Source organism: Hemitrygon akajei, unplaced genomic scaffold, assembly GCF_048418815.1.
Source record: "Hemitrygon akajei unplaced genomic scaffold, sHemAka1.3 Scf000168, whole genome shotgun sequence".
Taxonomy (NCBI): Eukaryota; Metazoa; Chordata; class Chondrichthyes; order Myliobatiformes; family Dasyatidae; genus Hemitrygon; species Hemitrygon akajei.
In genome coordinates, this window is record NW_027332054.1 from 1 (window position 1) to 23,669 (window position 23,669).

The 23,669-nt window shown below is 50.4% G+C and overlaps 1 protein-coding gene across 1 annotated transcript in view; it reads right to left on the reverse strand.

Moving 5' to 3' along the window:
* Positions 1–14,706: 14,706 nt before the first annotated feature.
* Positions 14,707–23,669, reverse strand: part of LOC140724168 (NACHT, LRR and PYD domains-containing protein 3-like) — a 56,927-nt gene continuing 47,964 nt past the window's right edge. Inside the window, exons 10-14 of the mRNA XM_073038653.1 lie at positions 16,897–18,619; positions 16,247–16,333; positions 15,923–16,091; positions 15,601–15,768; positions 14,707–15,436 (exon numbers count right to left, since the gene is read on the reverse strand). Coding sequence (XP_072894754.1) covers positions 15,998–16,091; positions 16,247–16,333; positions 16,897–18,619 — 1,904 coding nt within the window. The 3' untranslated portion in view covers positions 14,707–15,436; positions 15,601–15,768; positions 15,923–15,997. The remainder of the gene's footprint in view (positions 15,437–15,600; positions 15,769–15,922; positions 16,092–16,246; positions 16,334–16,896; positions 18,620–23,669) is intronic.

Below are 23,669 nucleotides of genomic sequence, written 5' to 3' on the forward strand. Positions count from 1 at the left end.
ATGAAGTCCTTAATGAGTACTTTATATCAGTATTTACCAAGATAGATGTGGAGATTAAGAACCTATCAGTGTTGAGAACATTAACATGTTAGGGCATTTGGAAGTAAACGTAGTGTTTGCGTCTCTTACAGAGCATTAAGTTGGGTAAGTCCCAGCACCTGATTCCCGCGGGTTATTGACCATTGCTGGGGGACCTCGCCAATATCGCTGTGTCCGCCCTAGACAGAATGTCTACTCCAGATTTGCCAATCCAAAGGATTCCCACATCACACCCAGGGATTGAGAGCTTTTCTCCATCACAGGCTGAGGAAGATGGGGTTCCCTTCTCTATGAGTTATGTGGTTTCCTGTAAACAATAAACTTGTTGAGTGACAGACTGAGTGAAAGAGAATGGAGAAGACAATACTTGATCAGTAATGGGACATCCCACTGACTTTCAGCACAGGAAGTCACTCAACAGCCTGTGCACCCATTCTGTAAATTTCTGGGTTCAGTCATTAGCAGCAAAGTACTGACTGTGGAAATTACACATCAGAATGTTATTCGGGACTCAGAGCCCAGCAGCACTTCGGCCCTTCTAGTCAATGCCGACTTCTTTGTGTTTTTACTGACTAGTTCCATTCACCTTACTATATCCTTCACACACTCTCAGCCACGTCCTCATCCAAATTTCTCTTTAGTGTCCCAAATCAAACCCACATCCTCTACTTCCACTGCAGCTCAATCTACACTCTCACCAACCTCTGAGTGAAGAATTCCCCTTCAGATGTCCCCAAGAATATTTCACCTTCGCTCCGTGGGTGTGAGAGGGAAGACGGAGCGGAGAGAGATTGCGTTAAGGGGAGGGGGAGGCCAATTACAGAGAAGGAAACACAGAAGTCATCGAACAGAGAAGCAAAGATACAAACCCTGCGGCTCAACTTGTCCGTGCCAAACGGATATTTCTTCCTAGACCCACCTACCTGCATATTATCCTCTCCCCGTACATCTCCCGTTCTGTACTTCTCCAACTTTCTTTCAAATGTCAAAAGCGAACCCACATCCACCACTTCCACAGGCAGCTCGTTCCACGCCCCCAACAACCTCTGAGTGAAGAAATTCACCCTCAGGTTCCCCTAAAACTTTCACTTTTCAACCTTGAACTATGACTCCTGGGGGATTTGGGTGAATAGCGGGTAGGTGCGGGAGGAGGGCGAAGATGGTGGACTGGGAGAAGCTGAGCGGGAGAGTGAATTAGAGAGGTGTTTATACTTACTGTTGCTCAGAGAAAAGGTAATTGTTTGAACTTACTTGCTGTAAACTTACCTACCCATACCCTGCACATTCTCAACCAAATTATTGATACAGGTGACAGGTAACACGAAGCTCACACCTGTGAGCTGCCTTAATGACTATCGTCCAGTGACACTCGCATCTCTGGTGATGAATACTTCGAGAATTTGGTCATGGCTAGAATCAATTTCTGCCTCAGCAAGGAACTGGACCCACTGCAATTTGCCTATCACCAAAATAGCTCTACAGCAGATGCGATCTCAATGGACTTCACACGGCTTTAGATCACCTGGACAGTATAATCATGAAAACAGTTCTGCTAAACAACGGAAAATTGCATCTCCACAAAGTCCTTACTTGAGGCGACTTACCTATAGCCGTGACACAGGAAATCACATCATCACTCTCCTAATACCGTGTATGATAATCTAAAACAACAGCGAAAATGGACTATTCCATAGCTCCTGTTTCCTACACACCTGAGACCATGCTTCCTAGGTAAAACCTTCTCTCCCCTCACCCCTTCCCTGCCCCTTTGTCACGTTCCGATTGGCCACTACATACGATTGCACTCTCCCATTATATCCTCCCACGAGGCTGTACAAACCCGTTTCCATCTCTGATGCAGAGGTCACATCGACAACCCCCCCCCCCCCCCCCCCACCTTCCCAATGTGCACTCGCAGCCTATGACGGTGACAGCCTCCCCAGATTCTGGGGCTTTGTAGCAAACACAATGTTAGCAGCAAGATTAGACAGTAACTAATATGAACAGAGAATTGTTGCTTTCTGAAAGAACACACGAGCTGAACTGTGTGATGCATTGGACAGGTTCCTCCTTTGTTATGCAAATTAATTTGTCCCGTGTCCATCCTTCCCGGGTCACGGAATGTCCAATCATCCTCCATCAGCATCTGCACCGCTGCCCTCCTCGGACTGCGGCTCCAAACCTTTGCCACCACTCACCCCACATATATACGCCCACCAATCACCTCTTACCACAAACACAAACCGATCCCCTTCACCCACACCCTTTTCCAGCTTTGGGAACCACAACTAACTCATCACACAGACGAGGCTCGGGCCTAAAGCTAAACGTGCGCCGCGGGGACCGGAGAGCCCGGGCACTCCAAGCGTCCGGCAGAACTCGGTTCCCAGGCTTTTCCAACTGCAAACGCCCCCGGATTTACAGAACCAGGATTAGCCCCTTCTTCACCGTCGCCCAACAGGAGAACCGCCAGCAAATCCTGAGCTCGGCACTGCGCTTGCAGTGGTCGGAGGACCCCGCTGCACCCCTATGCGTTGGAGGAGGTTACCGCAAAAACCATCAGTGCCTCGAGGTTCTCGCAGCGCCCCTGCGCGTCGCAGGAGTTGACAGCGCCACCAGCGTCTGAGATTCCAGCAGCGTCCCAGCCCGTCGCCGAAGGTACTACAGCACCAACAGTGGCTGGAGGCGGACACGCGAAGTGTACAGCTATCGGTCGGTCCTGTCACTGGGAGACGACCAGCCTCTGCATCAAATCCATCCAAACGAATCAGGGCGAAATTTGATGACAAACAAACATAATTCCTCTCAGCAATTAGCAGTCTGAACAATTCTTTGAATTTTAATGGAAGGGGTACCTATGGTTTACATTGTCAGACTGACCAGTTTACCAGTGACAAAGATTGTAGCAACGAGAGATCTGTTGACTAATACACTCAGTGTAGAGCCCACTGAGAATTCTGGGTTTGCACGAGTAAAACAGTTGTTTTATCAAATACGAGATAGTTCACTGACGGAAGCCTCCCCAAACCACATCATCCTGAGAAGGTCCTCCCCACTAGATTTGGGGTTTTATAACCTAAGTTGAGAGGAACACCACGCTGCCCGCTCCAACAACAACACCTGCAACAGCCGGACACATAACAGGGGACTTTACATCCCACAACAGTGGATTCAGTGATGAAACCCGTGATTAATGTTGTTGTCCCACTGAAATCATGAGAAACGTCCATTAAGGTGTTTTAAATACAAGCGCTTCCCACAGTTGACGTCACACTAGCGGCCCCACGCGCCTGGCGTCATGCTTGGGTCTCCTCTTCGGGATCTGGCGTCACGCGCACGGTGCCTTACGTCACACACGCGCTGCTGTGCTCGCGCTTGCTCGGTGTAACGGCTGAGTAAAAAATCACGCCTCCTCAGTCGCAAACAAACAGTCAACAGAGGATTCAGAGGGTCCGCTATTCTCGTTGGTGTGAAGCGGTGTCATTCACTGGTTACGTCCAAAAGCAGAGGTGAACCTGTCGAGAAGGCGTTACCTCCGCTGATTCCGCCTTCCGCTCCGTCGCTGAACTCCCCGTCAAAGCAGAATAAATCCCAAAGTAAATGTCCTGCTTTTTCCTACGAGGGAAGTTGGGGGCGTTGGTGAAGCTTTTCTTGCGGCTGAAGTCTAATGTATCACTGAGAGGTAGAAGGAGAGCGCTCAGCGTTTCGGCCTGATGCCCTCTCTCTGGGGAGGAACAAATCCCGGCAGAAGAAAGGAGGAAATTTTATTGAGAGGGTAAAGATGATGTGAGAGGGGGCCGGACAGGTTGTTCATGGTAGCCACGTCAGAGGAATCATCCTACCTACCTAAATACACTCTCGTCCTTACAACATTCGATATCTTTCAATGCGACCCCCACACATTTCTCTGAATTCCAGTGAGTACAAGCCCAGACTCACCAAACGCTCATCATATGTTAAGCCCTGCATTCCCGGAATCATCCTCGTGAACCTCCTCTGGATTTTCTCCAATGACGGCACATCCTTTCTGCGATATGGGGTCCACAACTGTAGACAATACTCCAAATGCAGCCTGACTAGCGTCTTAGAAAGGCGCAACAATACCTCTTTGCATTTATATTCAATTCCCTATGAAGTAAACACTAACATTGCACTTTGCTTCTTAACCATAGAAACAACCTGTAAATTAACCTTCTGGAAGACTTGCACGAGCACTCCTGTGTCATCTGCACCTCTGTTGTTTGGACCTTCTCGCCATTTAGATAATAGTCCGCTATTGTTCCTTCTACCAAAATGCATTTTCTTACATTTCCCAACAGTGTATTCCATCTGCCACTTTTTTGCCCAATCTTCCAATTGGTCCTAGTCCTGCAGCAATTTCATTGCTTCCCCAGCACTGCCGACCCCTTCACCTATTCGTAGCATCCGCAGACTTTGCCACAAAGCCATCAACTCCACTATCTGAATCATCGACAAACACTGTGAAAAGAAGCGGTCCCAATACTGACCGCTGAGGATCACTAATAGTCACACCAGACCACCAGAAAAGACCCGTCTATTCCCACTGGCTGCCTACTACCTACAAGACGTTCCGCTATCTATGCCAGTATCGTTCCTGTAACGCCATAGGATTTTATCTTGTTGAGCAGTGTCACGTGTGGCACCTTATCAAATGTCTTCTGACAAGTAAATGAACTCACTGCATCTCCTTTGTCCGCCCTGCTTGTTACTTTAAAGAACTCGAACAGATCTGTCAGGGAAAATTTTGACTTTGCTGACTTTGACTTATTTTATCAGTCGTGCACATACACCCCGAAACCTCATCCATAATAATAGATTCCAAGACTTTCCCAGCCACTGGGGTTAAACTAACTGGCCTATAATTTCCTTTCTTTTGCCTTTCTCCCTTCCTAAAGAGTGGAGAGACATTTTTTCAATCTTTCAGTCCTCCTGGACCATGCCAGAATGAAGTGATTCTTGGAAGATCATGAACCAGTTAACTTTTCAGCAACAGCTCTCAGGATGTAGTCCATCTGGCCCAGGTGACATGGCCCCAGGATTATGTGATGGGACGGCCTGAAGGGAGATGTACGCTGTGTCTGAGCCCATGTCTGTATAACGGGAAGGTGCGGAGGGGGATTCACTCTGTCTGACCCTGGTAGTGTTTCAAGGGACGGTGAGGAACGAGCTTAACTCTGTGTCTGACCCACAGAACGTGTGGTGTTGTGTGCCGGAGTGACGGGAGCTGTACTCTGTGTCTGAGCCCATGTTTGTATAACGGGAAGGTGCGGAGGGAGATTCACTCTGTCTGACCCTGGTAGTGTTTGAAGGGACGATGAGGAACGAGCTTAACTCTGTGTCTGACCCACAGAACATGTGATGTGCCGGAGTGACGGGAGCAGTACCCTGTGTCTGAGCCCATGTCTGTATAACGGGAAGGTGCGGAGGGGGATTCACTCTGTCTGACCCTGGTAGTGTTTCAAGGGACGGTGAAGAACGAGCTTAACTCTGTGTCTGACCCACAGAACGTGTGGTGTGGTGTGCGGTGTGACGGGAGCAGTACCCTGTGTCTGAGCCCATGTCTGTATAACGGGAAGGTGCGGAGGGAGATTCACTCTGTCTGACCCTGGTAGTGTTTGAAGGGACGGTGAGGAACGAGCTTAACTCTGTGTCTGACCCACAGAACGTGTGGTGTGCCGGAGTGACGGGAGCAGTACTCTGTGTCTGAGCCCATGTCTGTATAACGGGAAGGTGCGGAGGGAGATTCACTCTGCCTGACCCTGGTAGTGTTTGAAAGGACGGTGAGGAACGAGCTTAACTGTGTGTCTGACCCACAGAACGTGTGGTGTTGTGTGCCGGAGTGACGGCAGCTGTACTCTGTGTCTGAACCCATGTCTGTATAGCGGGAAGGTGCGGAGGGAGATTCACTCTGTCTGACCCTGGTAGTGTTCGAAGGGACGGTGAGGAACGAGCTTAACTCTGTGTCTGACCCACAGAACGTGTGGTGTGCCGGAGTGACGGCAGCTGTACTCTGTGTCTGAACCCATGTCTGTATAACGGGAAGGTGCGGAGGGGGATTCACTCTGTCTGACCCTGGTAGTGTTTCAAGGGACGGTGAAGAACGAGCTTAACTCTGTGTCTGACCCACAGAACGTGTGGTGTTGTGTGCCGGGAGCAGTACCCTGTGTCTGAGCCCATGTCTGTATAACGGGAGGGTGCGGAGGGAGATTCACTCTGTCTGACCCTGGTAGTGTTTGAAGGGACGGTGAGGAACGAGCTTAACTCTGTGTCTGACCCACAGAACGTGTGGTGTGCCGGAGTGACGGGAGCAGTACTCTTGTGTCTGAGCCCATGTCTGTATAACGGGAAGGTGCGGAGGGAGATTCACTCTGCCTGACCCTGGTAGTGTTTGAAAGGACGGTGAGGAACGAGCTTAACTGTGTGTCTGACCCACAGAACGTGTGGTGTTGTGTGCCGGAGTGACGGGAGCTGTACTCTGTGTCTGAGCCCATGTCTGTATAACGGGAAGGTGCGGAGGGAGATTCACTCTGTCTGACCCTGGTAGTGTTCGAAGGGACGGTGAGGAACGAGCTTAACTCTGTGTCTGACCCACAGAACGTGTGGTGTGCCGGAGTGACGGGAGCAGTACCCTCTGTCTGAGCCCATGTCTGTATAACGGGAAGGTGCGGAGGGGGATTCACTCTGTCTGACCCTGGTAGTGTTTGAAAGGACGGTGAGGAACGAGCTTAACTGTGTGTCTGACCCACAGAACGTGTGGTGTTGTGTGCCGGAGTGACGGGAGCTGTACTCTGTGTCTGAGCCCATGTCTGTATAACGGGAAGGTGCGGAGGGAGATTCACTCTGTCTGACCCTGGTAGTGTTCGAAGGGACGGTGAGGAACGAGCTTAACTCTGTGTCTGACCCACAGAACGTGTGGTGTGCCGGAGTGACGGGAGCAGTACCCTCTGTCTGAGCCCATGTCTGTATAACGGGAAGGTGCGGAGGGGGATTCACTCTGTCTGACCCTGGTAGTGTTTCAAGGGACGGTGAGGAACGAGCTTAACTCTGTGTCTGACCCACAGAACGTGTGGTGTGCCGGAGTGACGGGAGCAGTATCTGTGTCTGAGCCCATGTCTGTATAACGGGAAGGTGCGGAGGGAGATTCACTCTGTCTGACCCTGGTAGTGTTCGAAGGGACGGTGAGGAACGAGCTTAACTCTATGTCTGACCCACAGAACGTGTGATGTGGTGTGCCGGAGTGACGGGAGCTGTACTCTGTGTCTGAGCCCATGTCTGTATAACGGGAAGGTGCGGAGGGAGATTCACTCTGTCTGACCCTGGTAGTGTTTGAAGGGACGGTGAGGAACGAGCTTAACTCTGTGTCTGACCCACAGAACGTGTGATGTGCCGGAGTGACGGGAGCGGTACTCCGTGTCTGAGCCGAGCAGTACAATTTGTTTTCGGACGGTACGGAGGGACCTTCACTCTTGGTGTGACCTCGGGGGTCTGTGATGGGAGGGTGTTGGGGAGCTTCACTCTGTGTCTCATCCGGGGAGTGTGATGGGGCGGTGTGGTTAGAGCTTCACCGCATGCCTGACACCCGCAGTGTGTGAAGGAATGTTGGCGAGGGACCTTCACAGCATGTCTGACTGCTGAACCTTGCAAAGGGACGGTGAATGTCGCAAGGAGCTTCACCCAGTTTCCGACACTTCTTTTCATACAAAATATCTTTATTACAAATTCAGGACAAATAGACAAAACACGTTAAACCAAAATGTTCCCACCTCTATCAATAATGGCAATTGCACCCCGCGGAGCCCAACGGCCCCGGAACGCCTCCATGCTCGCCGCGGAATGCGCTTGTTCCTTCTCAATATTTACCCTGGCAAGAACCCCTAAATATTGCCAGGCCGTCTACCCGGGCAGATCCACCCGCAACACTTTTCCAAGACCCACCGATGACTGTTGTCGCCAGCCCAAGCAGCAAATTGACAAGGAAATCCTCATCCCTCCATGCCCCCTTCCTTACTGGATGACCATATATAAACAGGCTGGGGCTAAAATGCAACTAGAAGGCGAGAAGCAGCCCACGCAAATACGCAAAAAGCGGCTACAGCCTCGCACACTCCGGGTTCATGTGGTACACTGTCTCATCCAGCCCGCAGAAATGACACGCGGGTGGGTGATCCGTGTACAAACTAAAAAACGTATTGCAGCGCACCGTTCTATGCAGCATCCTCCAGCCGAGATCCCCCAGGTGCATGGGAAGAACCCCTTCGTAATGTGGCTTCCAGTGGGGACCCTCCTCACCTCCAGTTGGAAAGACCGACCGCCATGGTGTGTCAGGACGGTGGACAAGGGCAAGGAAGTGGAGGGTGTGGAACAGCAGCCCATACAAATACCTCCTACTTGCATTCCTGAATGGGATTGTGGGTGTCGATGCGAGACGGCTCAAGTTGTGTGGACACGGGTCCCGGAGAAGATTGAGAGGCCTGGGCCCGACTAGCAGATCGGCCTGAGTCGGTCCACACACCTGCGCCTCACCAACATCCACTGAGGTAGGACAAGGGTCGGTCTGGACTCCGCCCTCCGCCAGAGGAGGAGATACCCGGCCTGAGGTGACCATGTTCCAGACTCTCAGTAAGTCCTGATAGAAGCCGAGCAGACTCCGCAAAGCAGTACGGCTGACGCCCACTGGTAGTAGCCGCACGTCTTCGTGAAGACAGCAGCCCCTCCGGAGGAAGAAAGTCGCCAATGCGTGCCACCTGGGAGGGTGCTCGGCGTCCAGGAATCTCTGCAGAGTCCTGAGGCGGAGAGCCGCCAGTCGCGTTCGAACGCACACCAGCGACTGTCCGCCCTCTCCCACTGGGAGACTCAAGACCGCTGCAGAGACCCAGTGTTTCCTGTTGCCCCAGAAGAGGTCCACTAACCTCCTCTGCATTCTCGCAACCAGCGGGGCAGGAGGGGCCAAGGTGACCATCCGATACCACACCATGGCCACCAGCTGGTTTATGACCACCACCCTGTCTCGATAGGAAAGCACCCTGAGAAGGCCTGACCAGCGCCCCAGCCGGCCATAACTTTCGTCTCCAGGTCCTGCCAGTTCGCCAGCCAGGTCTCCCCAGAAGGACTCAGGTAGACTCCCAGATAGAGGAGACGTCTAGTGCTCCACTCAAAAGCTCTCATCTCCTCCGGCAGGGAGTCCACCAGCCACAAACCCACGAAAATTTCGCCCAGTTGATCCTAGCGGAGGATGCTGCCGAGAAAACTTCCTGGCACTCGCGCATCCTCCGCAGGTCATTGGGATCTGTCATCATGAGGAGTACATCATCGGCGTAGGCCGACAGGACGACCTCCATGTCCGGTTCACGCAGAACCAGACCTGTCAGCCTTCGCCGTAGGAGGCTCAGGAATGGCTCGACACAGATCGCGTACAATTGACCAGACATGGGGCATCCCTGACGTACTCCTCTCCTGAAGGGAATGGGCGCTGCCAGTGATCCATTGACCTTAACAAGGCACACCGCGGCAGAGTATAGGAGACGAACTCGGGCTACAGAATGTGGTCCGAGCCCAAAGGCCTGCAGAGTGCCCACCAGGAAACTGTGGTCTACCCGGTCAAACGCCTTCTTCTGGTCAAGAGAGAGAAACGCTACCCGGGACCCAGTCTCCTGCTGCAGGTGGATCAGGTCCCGTACTAGGTGGACATTGTCGTGAATGGAGCCACCCGGGACCGTGTAAGATTGGTCAGGGTGAATCACCTGTCTCAGTACTGAACCAAGACGGTTGGCCATTGCCCGGGCGAAGATCTTGTAGTCCGCGCACAAGAGGGAGACCGGGCGCCAGTTCCTTAGCAGGCGAAGGTCTCCCTTCTTGGGCAGCAAGACCACAACAGCTCTCCGCCTTGAGAGGAGCATTCCCCCGGTGGCTAGGCTCTCCCCTAGAACAAGGCTGTAATCGACCCCCAGGACATCCCAAAAAGCCTGATAAAACTCTACACTCAGACCATCTAAGCCAGGGGATTTACCCCTCCGGAGTTGCCGAAGGGCAGTAGACAGCTCCTCCCGAGTTAGGGGAGCGTCCAGACGCGCTGCGTCTTCTGGGCTGACCTTTGCTAAATCTTCCCAGACCTTACTGCACGCCCCCGCATTTGACGGATCTGGTGAGAATAAGGACCCATAGAAAGTGCGGACTTCTTTGATAATTTCGTCAGGATCCATGATGGAGGAGCCATCAGCAGCCAGTAGCTCCACCAGTCCGCTTTTGAACTCCCCGCCACTTCTCCAACGAGTAGAAGAAGGGTGAGTCGCGGTCCAAATCTTGCAGCATTTGGATCCGCGACCTCACATATGCACCTCGGGACTGCTGAAGCTGCAGATTCCTTAGTGCGTCCTTCTTCTCCTGGTATTCCACATTTGTTGGTCTCCACCGGTCGGACCAAGACGGGACTCTAGATCAAGCAACGCTCTCTCAAGCCGCTCAATCTCAGAGCCCCGCCTCTTTGTCGACCCCCTAATGTACTCCCGACATAAAAACCGGATGTGGGCCTTGCTCACATCCCACCACAGCCGTAAGGAGCAGAACTCTCTCCGTCTCTCTCTCCAGGTGGCCCAGAACGCTCGGAATGAATCCCGGAATCGGCTGTCCTCCAGCAGCCTGTTGTTAAACTGCCAATACCCGGATCCCACCCGAAGGTGCAGAGGAATAAATTCCATCCACACAAGGTGATGATCCGAGCACGACACCGGCCGCATGGAGGACGCCGACACGCGGGAGACATAAGCCCGAGAGATCGAGAGATATACAGCCGGTCTATCCGGGAACCCCCCTCTCTAGATCTTCTGGAGAAGGCGCTAGAGTCGGGGTAAAGATTCCGCCAGCTGTCCACCAAGTCAAAGGAGCCGACTAGCTCCTTTAACTTTTTCGCCGATGCCGGGTCCCGTTGGAGGCAGTTGAAGTCTCCCCCGAGGATGACGCAGTCCCCAGGATCGATGGAACTCAGCAAGGTGGACCGCTGACAGAATAGGCTCGTCTGCATCACCCCGCGCCTCAGAGCATACACGTTGACAAAATGCAGCGGTACTCCATCGAGGCGCACAGCCAGGTGGAGCAGACGGCCGGGCACATCTTGGACTCCTACGATTTCTGGCCGGAAGGTTGGGGCCAACAGGATCGCCACCCCGCTAGAGTTGGAGCTAAGGTGACTCATGTAGACCCCGCCCTGCCACTCCAGGAGCCAAGCGGACTCGTCTCCCGGGGTGGTATGGGTTTCCTGCAGGAAACTCACCGCGTATCTCCCATCCCTGAGGACTGAGAGATTGTTATATCTGCGGAGAGAGCCCCTGCTACCGTATACATTCAAACTAGCTATGGTAAGTTTCATGTCGGGAGCACACTAGGCCTCAGCACCAGTCCCCTTCCCACTGAGAGCGGTGGCGCCCTCAGCCGCACTATCCCGAAGAAAACCAAGAACATTCTTTGCTTTCCGGGCCCGACTGCTACCATCGCTACCCTGTGACCCACCATCTCCCGAAGGAGCGAGGCTCCTTTCCACCCTGATGTCCCTCACCAGGTCATCCAGGAAGGATTTCAGCTGCCGTCTGTCATTCCCTGACACAACATTCCCCTTCCCCTTTCCCTTCCGTCCGAGGATGACTCGCAGGGACTTCACCAGCCTCGGCATGCTAGGCCAGAGAAGCGAGGCTAGTTTAGGCCGATGCTTTGCACCCTCAGAGGACTGAATGAACTCTCTGATCTCCTCCACAGGTATCAATGGGAATTTCTCAGGAGGGGTGAGGATGTCCATTGTCTCACTATCAATAGAATCTCCCTCCAACCCCTCACTGCAGACAGATCCCCCATCTTCCTCCTCATGTGGTGTATAAGTTGGCTGCACTTGTGACCCACACTGCACAGCGGGTACCTCCCTCATACCTTCCCGCTCCACCGTCGCATCAGTCTTATCCACAGTTGCGACGATGGAGGGAAAGTCCCCAGGGACTCCCTGCAGGCCATTAGTTGATGGGGTCGGCATGCAGGGTATATCACCCTCCCCAGGAGACAGACATGAAGGGGACCCCAGCAGCTCTGGTCCAATGGATTCACCGGCTGCCTGATGCTGACAGTGAGAGAGCTTGGTCTCCTCTCCGCTTGTCCTACTTAATACATTTGCCTCCAGGGAGGCGCATACTGCTAAGTCCTGGGTGGATTGCTCCAGGTCTGTTTTAGTTGTGCAAACAGGCCCAGCACTAGCTTCCTGCACAACCACACCACCCACCACAGGACTGGTGGCTACATCCGGGGATTCAGGGTTAGACACAACTTCCACCCGGATTCCCACCCCTTTCTGGGATTCCCCCTCATCTACACTCTCTGCCCTCTTGGGGGAAAATTCCCTTCTCCTCTTTAAGCCGGAGGAGCACACAGGTGCGGGATTCACCGATGGAGCGTTACTCTCCGCTTCCATCACCCCGTCCGACTGTGCACTTCCCCGAGCCTCCCGCTCCAGGTTAGGGCAAATGGGCGTGAGCTCTGCGGTCTCGGGGGCCGACTTCTTCATGTGTTTCGATTTCTTCCTCACTTTCCTTCCCCGCACAGGCTCCACCCCGTCCCTCGCCTGAACCTCCCTGCACGTAGCCTCAGGAACTCTCGCCTGAACCATAGGGGTAGGAGCAGAGACTGGTACAGACGTAGGAACAGGGACAGAGTTAGAGACAGGGTCAGGGGCAGGAGCAGGGACCGGCACAGGTGTAGGAGCAGGAATGGGATCAGGGGCAGAGGTAGCTGGGGCACTAGTTCCCAAAGTGGACTCCCTGGGTTTTCGGGTGTTCGGACAATCCCTCCGAAAGTGCCCCACCTCCCCGCACGCATGGCACCGTGGGCGCTCAGAGCTCCAATACACCTGATAATCTACCCCCTCGTGCCGGACAGTAAACCGACCCTCAGCTTCGTCCTCCCTTTCCACCTGTCGTCGGAAAGAGATTACGGTACGGAGGGTGCGTCTCCTGAATTTGTGCCTGATGGCAGTTATTTCTGACCGTACATGCCCCAAGCGTGCTAGTGCGGGAAGCAGGTCCTCGTTGGGGATGAAAGGCTTTACGTGACCGAGGACGATGCGTTGTGTGGGAGCTGTCACTAGCTCCATCTGTAAAAAGATGTTCTCCACCGTGATCCCTCTACTGAGGGCCCGATGCACCAACTCATCATTCCTCAGATAAAACACTGCCTTCCCGAACTCTTTCTCAGTGGCCAAAACACCATCTCTCCCCAACAAGTCCTCCATAGCCTCCGCGCAGTTTTCCAGGGTAGTTCCAGTTCGCAAAATACATTGCACCCCGCGTTCAACTTTCACCGACCGAAACAGGGTGTTGTCCGAGGCTGGAGAGGCAGCTGCCTTTGCATAACTCCCCGAAGGCCTGCGACTCCCTGTAGACCGGTCCGGCATCTTGCTTCTGTGTCCGAATCGAGAAAGATACGGTGGTGGTGCAGCTTATAAAGTGCTGGAGCGAGTTGATTAACTGGCCGGAAAAGTTTGTACTCGACAGTACCTTACTGGCTCACTGCCAGAAATTCCAACGCCAGGAAAGGCTCCGTTAGTCCTGCAGAACTTCCAGGCCGTGAGAGGTCGAGACGTCTCAAACGACGATAGAGATGGAAGGAGGTTGTCCCGATGTCAGTGGGGGAACAACGACGTTTGTCTCCGGTTTTTGCAGCGACCCGGCTTCCTGGCAAGTTGCCAGCGGCCACAGCAGGGAGCTACGCAGTTCGCAGCCGTCAACGAACCCCGTCCAAACTGGCAGAAAAACTCCAAACGAAGCTTCCACACTAAACCAGCCGCTCACTTAGATGTCCAAGAGACATTTCAAACCAATTCCAAGTAACTTACGACCTTCATACAGCAGTTTTTCATCGATTTCTCCCAGCGCATTCACTCTGTGTCTGACCCCGGGAGTGTGTGACGGGACAGTGTGGAGGGAGATGTACTTTGTGACTGACCCCAGGAGTGTGTGATGGGACAGTGTGGAGGGAGATTCACTCTATGTCTCACCCCGGGAGTGTGTGATGGGACAGTGTGGAGGGAGATGTACTTTGTGACTGACCCCAGGAGTGTGTGATGGGACAGTGTGGAGGGAGATTCACTCTATGTCTCACCCCGGGAGTGTGTGATGGGACAGTGTGGAGGGAGATGTACTTTGTGACTGACCCCAGGAGTGTGTGATGGGACAGTGTGGAGGGAGATTCACTCTATGTCTCACCCCGGGAGTGTGTGTTGGGACGGTGTGGAGGGAGATTCAATCTGTGTGTGACCCCGGGAGTGTGTGATGTGACGGTGCGGAGGGAGTTTCACCATGTGCTAGCGTCAGTTTTCCATACCCCGTCCCTCTCGCACACAGGACCTGGGTGGAATCACGTCTGATATTAACCATTTGCTGTGTGGAATCACATCGATATTTACCGTTTGCAGGGGGCAGGAGGGGGACAGTTAGCTGGGAAGGGATTTGCGGGGAGATGAGATACTGGGCACCCAGACTCTGCCAGTCCGACCTCCCTCAGCCTGGAGCTGAGACGCTACTGTGTCAGTGTGAGGAGCTCCGACCCACTGTTGCAGTGCACAGGGTGCGGGGGACAGCAGAAACCTCAAATAAAACTCGAGTCCGGCACCAGGACAGGAAGTTACAACGGTTTATTGATTTCATCATGACAAATGTAAATGAAACAATGTGTGAGCTGCTGACGTGCGGGAATAAATAAGCTGCTCCCGACTCACTCACAGTCACACACAATGAACTGACCGGCGACAACGAGTGACCGGTTGAATAATCAGTCCCGTTTCTCACCGTCACTCTGCATCGGGGAACTGATGATTATAAAATCACACTTCAGGGCCGTGTCCGGGATCGCTGCAGATCCAGGGTCACTGCCGAGGGATTTGTCAATTTAACATCATTATATCGGCCAGACTGCGGAATGCACCGCCCGCAGTAAAGGAATAAAAGGATTCTGTACCGGGATAATCCGTTGTCTCAGACTGCGCCTCAGCCCCAGGGCTCTTCCTATCTGTGTAGCGCCGGGTCTCATGTGGGGGAGTGTTCATGTCTCGAACACGCAGATCCGGCGGAAATTGCACCGCTGGTCAACAGGCGAAATGTGTCACTGCGGGACCGCTTCCGATGTCACAGAGCGCGAGACTGGAGCTGGTTCCGTTAGAACAGTTGGGAATTAAACCTGGCGCGCGGCCATTAAAGATAAGGGCGGGGAATCGAGCAAAATGTTCTCATCCTGCAGGAGGGGTTGTTCACACTTTCCGATGTTCACGATCACTCTCAGTCCGGGTCTGGGTTCCTGCAGAGATCTCAGTTCTTTCTCCCCAGTCTCACTGAAGTGATTTCCCACCAGCCTGAAACAGATGGGAGAATAAAGATGAAATAAACAGATTACACAACACTGTCAGTAACAGGGGACTGGGGTTAATGTTTCAACAATACTCACAGACAAATGTCACCAGAAAACCCACGGATCCGCCGATATTTTATCACATTGAACATTAACACAAACACTCACCTGATCAGCTTCAGACTCGGGATTGTCAGTATGAGGCGGCGGAGAGCGGAGACAGATCGGTCTGTCAGCGAATTGTGACCCAGGTCCAGCACCACCAGTGATGGGTTTGTACTGAGTGCGGAGGCGAGATCCTCGGCACCAGAATCTGTGAGACCGACGTCCCTCAGCCTTGAGATGAGAGAGCGTGAGGGTAAAGGACACAGAGAGACAGGAGATGGTACAATCCCCAGTGTTTATCAGTAACACAATTACAGATCACATTAATGTTCAGTGTCAGACACTCAGTTACTATAAACACAATCTCCCACAGTCTTGTACTTACTCCAGTTTCCGTATTTTACACTCCGGGTTCCTCAGAGCCGCAGACACCAGCTTTACTCCTGAATCTCCCAGTTTGTTAAAACCCAGGATCAGCTCCGTCAGTGATGGGTTTGTACTGAGAGCGGAAGCGAGATCCTCGGCACCAGAATCCGTGACCGACATCCCACAGCCTGGAGATGAGAGTGAGTGAGGGTGAAGGACACAGACAGACAGGAGACGATACAAATCCCCAGTGTTTATTAGTAACACAATTACTGATCACATTAATGTTCAGTGTCAGACACCCAGTGACTGTAAACACAATCTCCCACAGTCTCGTACTTACCACAGTTCTTGTATTTTACACTCCGGGTTCCTCAGAGCCGCAGACACCAGTTTCACTCCTGATTCTCCCAGTTCATTCCCCCCAAGTCTAAACACAAACAGACAAATTGATGAACAAAGTGATTCAAACCGTGGGTCTGGGGGAATTTCTCTCACTCGGATATTTCAGGAAACATTAAACCCTTCAGTAAATCACTGATCGGAGTTCCCATCACTGTCAATGTCCCTCACTGCCCAGCTCCAGGGTATTCACCGAATGTCAGTAATTTCGCCTGTCGGTGTGACCCTGTAAGCTCCACATATTCTGTCCCATTCCCGAATGGCTAGAAAAGTGTTCCTGATGTGAGAGGGTCGGGAGGAGCAGGGATGAAGGATGGGAGAAAGTCCCACAGTGAGGAAAATTTGTGAAATGGGAGGTGTCGATAGGAGATAGTGGAAGAGACCCCACCTGAGGAAGGGGGAAGGGGACGACAACACCCCTTCACAGGGAACCACAGAACCATCCCATCCTTGGGGATTTACTGACCGAACCCTTGGCCATTTGACAGAGTTCTTCACAATCTGATGTACTGCAGTTTTACCCAAATTTCTTTACAATGAAACAACACAACGGAACAGTTTCACAGTTCAGAGTGAGAGATAAGTCGTTACCTCAACTCCTGGCACTTGTGTAGCCTGGGTCCCAGCCGCTGGATTTCTTCACACTGAATGTGGCAGCTCTCCAGGTCGAGGTGTTCTATTGTATCACAGAGTCCGATGACATGAGACAGGACCACGCAGTCAATCGGGGTCAGTGTCATTCCACTGAATGAAAGAGTTCCCATTGATCCCAGTGCGGCCTGAGCCAGTCCACGATTCTGAGACTCAAACAGGTAGTTCAATGTGTTCAGGAGGCTCCTTTTACCAGCTTCACTCCATGTGTTTCCACTCTGGCGTTTAACCTCCTCCTTCACCCAGTCAATAACCAGGCAGGTTGTTTCATGTGCAAATGGACCCAGAAACTCCTCCAGGCCCCGAGCTGTCATTGGGGAGGAAAGACCAGCAACAAAACGGAGAAATACCTCAAATCGCCCATCTGTCGTGTTGTGGGCTTCAGTGAGGAATTTCAGGATATCCCTGGGATGTGGATTCAGGAATTGTGCGACTGCAGCTACAAACTCTTGGATGGTGAGGTGCGGGAATGTGTACACCACATACCGGACAGAATCCTCTCTCTCCAAAAGCTCCATCAGGAACCCGGACAGGAACTGGGAAGGCTGCAGATTGTACTTGATCAAATCTCCATCTGTAAACACAATCTTCCTCTCGTACACTCCTCTGAAGGCCATCTGACCAACCCTGAGTAACACATCACGGGGGTTCTCAATCTCACGGCCGTGATTTTTCAGGGTGTTGTAAACGTAGTAGGAATAGAGATGGGTGATGGTCTTGGGAACTCGCTGTGGGTCCGTGACTCTTTGTGTGAAGAAGGGGCCCAGTGCCAGAGCGAGGATCCAGCAGTAGGAGGGGTTGTAGCTCATGGTGTACAGGATCTCGTTCTCCTTCACGTGTTTGAAAACAGCTTCCGCCACTGTCTGATCTTCAAAATGTCTGCTGAAATATTCCTTCCGTTCCTCACCAACAAATCCCAGGATTTCAGCCCAGACACTGATCTCTGCCTTTTGCAATAAATGTAACGCAGTTGGACGGGTGGTCACCAGCACTGAACACCCTGGGAGCAGCTTGCCCTGGATTAAACTGTACACAATGTCAGACACCTTGCACCGGAATTCCGGATCTATGCACGTGTTTCTCCGACTGTCAGAAAAATCAATTTTGTCATTGAATTCATCCAAACCATCGAATATAAATAGCAGCCCCTCTGGGTTTTTCCACAGTGATTCCAGAACACTCCTCAGGTAAGGAAAGAAAAACAGCACCAGGTTCGAGAAGTTTATTAAACAATTAATGGTGTTTAGATCTCGGAATTTGAAACTGAATAGAATCTGGAACTGTTGGTATATTTTCCCTGTGGCCCAGTCATAAACAATCTTTTGTACCATTGTTGTTTTCCCGATCCCCGGGACACCAGCAACTGCTGCCGAACTCCCAGATTTGGATTTACTCCGGGAAAAGCTGCTCTGGAACAATTGTTCAGTCCGGATTTTTTCTAGCTCTCCACCGATTTGCTTCTCTCTCCACTCCTCATGGTCTCTGCCTCTTGCCAGCAGCTCATGTTCCACCAGTCTCCGATCTCGAACAGTAGAAATGACCGTGAGCTCAGCGTATCGATCAACCAGCTGGAAAACCTTCTCCTTCTCCCTCATCAGGATCGTGTTCACTCTCAGTGTTTCAGTTTGTGCCCGCAGAGTCTCCTTGTGTTTCTGTTGAACATCTTCCATGGGAACAGACAGTGGACAAACTGTTAGATGCCTCAACTCAGAACTCAGTATTTAAGTACACAAGAGTTGGCTCAAAGCTACTGCATTAATTGAACTTGTCTACCGATGTTCGTACAGTGAAGTAAATTCGATTAACAGACCCCAAACGGGACAGCAGGCATGGTCTAGATAAACATCAGTTGATTACATTTCCACATTAATTGTGCTGTGAAGGTGAGTATTTCCCTGGTCGTTTACTGACCCCCAACTGTCCCGTACTGGGCAGCCTCCCACTACACCACAGCCTTTCTGTATTTACGTCCCTGATGGAAGGTAGGTTGGGGGTGCCGGTGATGCGTTGGGCAGTTTTGACTACCGTTGTAGAGCTTTCCAGTCCACCACAGCTATGCAGCATGTTGGCCTGCGCTCTGCAGCACAGCTGTAGAGGGACGGGAGGGTAGAAGTGAGTACAGGTCAGACAACGTCTGTGGAAAGGGGAGAAAGGGGATATACAACTGGTCTCTAACTTGCAATACAAGTTAGAAAACCATGCTGATTTCACTTCGGGTGGTGAAGAAGAGAGCAGAGACCGATGAATTTCAGTGGCAGGTGGATCAGGATTTCAGTGGTCACAGGACCTGCATAGGACACAGAACAGCACAGGAATAGGCCCTTCGGCCCATAACGGTGGTGCCAGTATGATGCCACATTAACTTCGGATATTTAAACATTGTCCCTATTTAGATAACAGTCCACACCATTGTTTCTTTTACCAAAGTGCATTACCATACATTTTCTAACACTGTATTCCATCTGCCACATTTCTAATTTCTCTAAGACATTCTTCAATCACATTGCTTCTTCAGCACGACCTACCGCAATCTTTGGCACAAAGCCATCAATTCCATTTTCTAAATCATTGACAAACAATGTGAAAAGTAGCGGTCCCAATACTGACCCTGTCACCTGTCACCAGCAGCCAAACAGAAAAGGTACCTTTTATTCTCACTCCTGCCTGTCGGCCATTCCGCTATCAATGCCAATATTGTTCCCTGTAATGCCATCGGATTTTATCTTGTTAAGCAGCCTGATGTGTAGCAACTTATCAAATACCTTGTGAAAATCCATGTAAATAACATCCACTGCATCTCCTATGTCCACACTGCTTAGTGATTCCTCAGAAAACTCGATCAGATACATCAGGTAAGATTTCCCCTCACAGAACCCATGCTGACTTTGACATATTTTATTATTTGGTTCCAAATATCACGATACCTCATCTTTAATAATAAACTCCAACATTTTCCCAACCACTGAGGTTAGATTAACTGGCCTATAATTTCATTTGCTTTGCCTTCTTCCCTTCTTTAAGATTCGTCATTGCCTTTTGTTAGATTTTTAAAGCTTCCCAATCAACCAAATTCACACTCACTTTTGTTACCGTATATTGTGTTTCCTTGGTTTTTATGTGGTCCCTAATTTCCCCTTAAGTGTTCCTTTACATTAAGCTCCCTAATATGGGTTCCGGTGACGTCATCATCGAGAATAGCAGCTTAAGTCAGTAGCTCCTCCGGAAAAACGCGTATTAAGCCCCGCTATCCCATCAAATATAATAATTTTCGAAAAATATTTGAACTGAAAAAGAGGGGCAAGAATGGGGAAAAGGAATGGAAATTTAAAAAAGTGACACTGCAGAGCCTGAGGCTGAGAGGAGTGCAGCGAGCGGCTGTCCTATCCGACCACGTGCGAACGAGGCAGCTGCTGGGCCTCGCTCAGGCGAAGCGGCGAATATGTTCGAAATCCTGAAAGAAATAATGGAGGTCCAGAAAGAAATAAAGCAGCAGCTCTGTGATATTAAGACAGAGCTCGCCAGCGTCAATCAAAAAATAGAGGTGGCAGAGACTCGAATAGAGAAGGTGGAAGACCGCGTTCAAAACGTGGAACGGATACTGAGTAAGACAATAAAAATATTACATCACCAAGAAGGTAAACTGTTTGACCTGGAGGGAAGATCACGGCGGAAAAGTATCAGAATCTACAACGTTCCCGAAGGAGCGGAGGGCTCGTCTATGATGGAGTTTGTCGGAAAGTTATTGCGGGACGCGCTGGATCTTCCCTCGGCTATGAAGCTGGAAGTCGAAAGAGCCCACTGCGTGCTCGTCCCGAAACCTACCCGGGATAGAAAGCCACGGTCAATAATAATTAAATTCCTTCAGTACAGCACCAAGGCGGTGATTCTGCGAAGGGCCTGGGGTAAGAAGAGAGTGTTTTTCGACGATAAATTAATATATTTCGACCAAGATTATGCCCCCGCAGTCCTGCAGTAATGCAAGGAATACTCTGAAGTAAAGCGAGTACTAAAACAAAAAAAAAGATAAGGTTTCAAACTCTGTACCCTGCTAAACTTCAAGTGTTTTATGACAACGGGACGCGGTTGTACCAGACAGTGGAAGAGGCCACTACAGACATGAATGCCAGAGGGTTGCCTGTCAGCATGACCAAAACGAAAGAAAGCCTGACTGAGGAATTATCCCACTCTGCTTGGGAAACAGTGCGAGAATTGAGAAGGCAGGAGAGGGGAGGAGGCTGAGAGAAATATATCAGGAAGAGACCAGGAGTTTCCCAAAGACAGTCCTCACCCCATTCAGAAGAGCCATAAGGTTTGGCTAACTTTAAAAATGTTGAGAAGCTAAACGGAAGCAAAAGTACACGGTCATATACCTAGCTTGAGAAATACTTATTATAATATGGATTTTATATTACTTAGTTGTTATTCTTTATTCGCTCACTTACTCCTTTTTCCCCACCAAAATGAGAAAAAAATATATATATATGTATGTATGTAATATATATATATATATATATTTGTGTGTGTGTTTTTATACACACACACACACACACACACACACACACACACACACACACACACACACACACACACACACACACACACACACACATATATATAGGAGTACAAAGGGAAATCTTTTCTGTGTAATGGATTTGTTCACTGAATTTTATGAATAATGCAATGGGGGCCCTCAACTCACAAGTAGGAGGGGTTATCCCCCACATCTAGACATTTCCTCTAGCTCAACGCAGGGTCATCTACTAGAGACCTCAGCCTTGGAATCACACGTTCGTTGTCATTTTTGTTATTATTTGCGTTTCTTGGTTCTTATTTGTTCAGGGAGTAGATCGATTAAATTTTATTCTAATTTCAATGATACATTGACAGATAAATACAGATGGCTAAGGACAGGGTAAAATTCATTGCTTTTAATGTCAATGGGCTATTAAATCCAATCAAACGTAAGAGAATGTTATCCAATTTTGAACAATTTGATTCATACTGGGAAAAATGGTTTAACTACATAATGCATCATAGGCCTGATTTTATTCTCACAAATCAATGAATCTGTTGTTAAAAAAAGATCACTCCCTACTTGTATATAGTTCTTTCCTTTTGCTTCTTTTTTTTCTTTTCACTCATTTCTATAAGTGTATACCTCAGATAAATTGTGGAGATTTGTGATATATATATGATTATATGATATATATGTACAATGTCTGAAATACATCTTATGGAAATGTTTGGTTGATGATGAACTTCAATTAAAAAAATAAATTTCAAAAAAAAGCTCCCTGATATGATCTGGATCTCACAGTGCATCAGGACCCTGACAAGGATCTGTGGGCTCTCAGAGTATGTACGAATCCTGTCATGGGTGTGCTGGATCTCACAGTGTGTCTGGAATCTGCATGCGGTGTGTGGGGTATCACAATGTGTCTGGACCTTGCCAGGGATGTGTGGAGATCGCACAGTGTGTCAGAACACTGCCAGGAGTGTGTGGGGTCACACAGTGTGTCAGGATGCTGTCGGAGTGTCTGGATTCTCACAGATGTCTGGACCATGGTAGATATGTGTAGGGTCTCATAGTAAGTCAGAATCCTTTTGGGGTGTGTGGGATCTCACAGTGTATCAGGACCCGGCCAGGGGTATGTGGATTTTCATAGTGTGTCAGGAACCGTCCTGGGTTGTGTGGGGTCTCATTGTGTGTCAGGATGCTGCCAGGGGTGTGTGGGATCTCCCAGTATGTCAGCATCCTGTCTGGGGTGTGTGGTGTCTCACAGTCTGTTTGGAACCTGCCAGGTTTGTGTGGGGGTCTCACAAAGTGTCGAGACCCTGTCCGGGGCGTGCGGCGCTCTCGCAGTGTCGGGACCTTGTTAGGGACATGTTGGATCTCACAGTGTGTCAGGACACTCCCAGAGGTGTATGGGTCTCACAATGTGTCAGGACCCTTTCAGGGAGTGTGTGGTTCTCCAATCAACATATCAAACACCTTCTGAAAATCCAAATAAATGACTTCCACTGCCTCTCGTTTCCCATCATCAAAACTATACTGACTCTGACTTATTTTATCATTAGTCTCCAAATATCTCAAAACTTCAACCTTAATAATAGACTCCAACACTTTCCAGCCACTGAGTTTAGGGGAACTGGCCTATAATTTTACAAAGAAGAGAAAATCTGTAAATGCTGGAAATCCGAACAACACGCACAAAATGCTGGAGTGAGGCAATGGACAGTCAAGGAGATAACATAAGAGAGGAAGTAGGGCATGGGGAAAGATGAAGGGTGAGGGAAAGCTTTACTGGAAGTTTGAGAAATCGATGTTCATGCCATCAGGTTGGAGGCTACTCAAACAGAATACAAGGTGTTGTTCCTCCAACCTGAGTGTGGCCTTATCCCGACATTGCAGAAACCCATGGATGAACATATCAGAATGGGAATTAGAAATAAACTGGGTGGCCACTGGGAGATTCCACTTGTTCTGGCAAACGGAGTGTGGATGCTCAGCAAAACTGTATCCCAATCTATGTTGGATCTTACTGATATACCAGTGGTCACACTGGCTGCATCTGCGCCTCCCCCTGGTACCCGTTTTTCATTCTTCCATGGCCTTCTGTCTCTTTCACCAATCAACTTCCTAGCTCTTTGCTTCATACCCCCACCGCGCCCCTGTCTCACCCTCCGCTTGAGATTCTTTACAACCCCTCCCC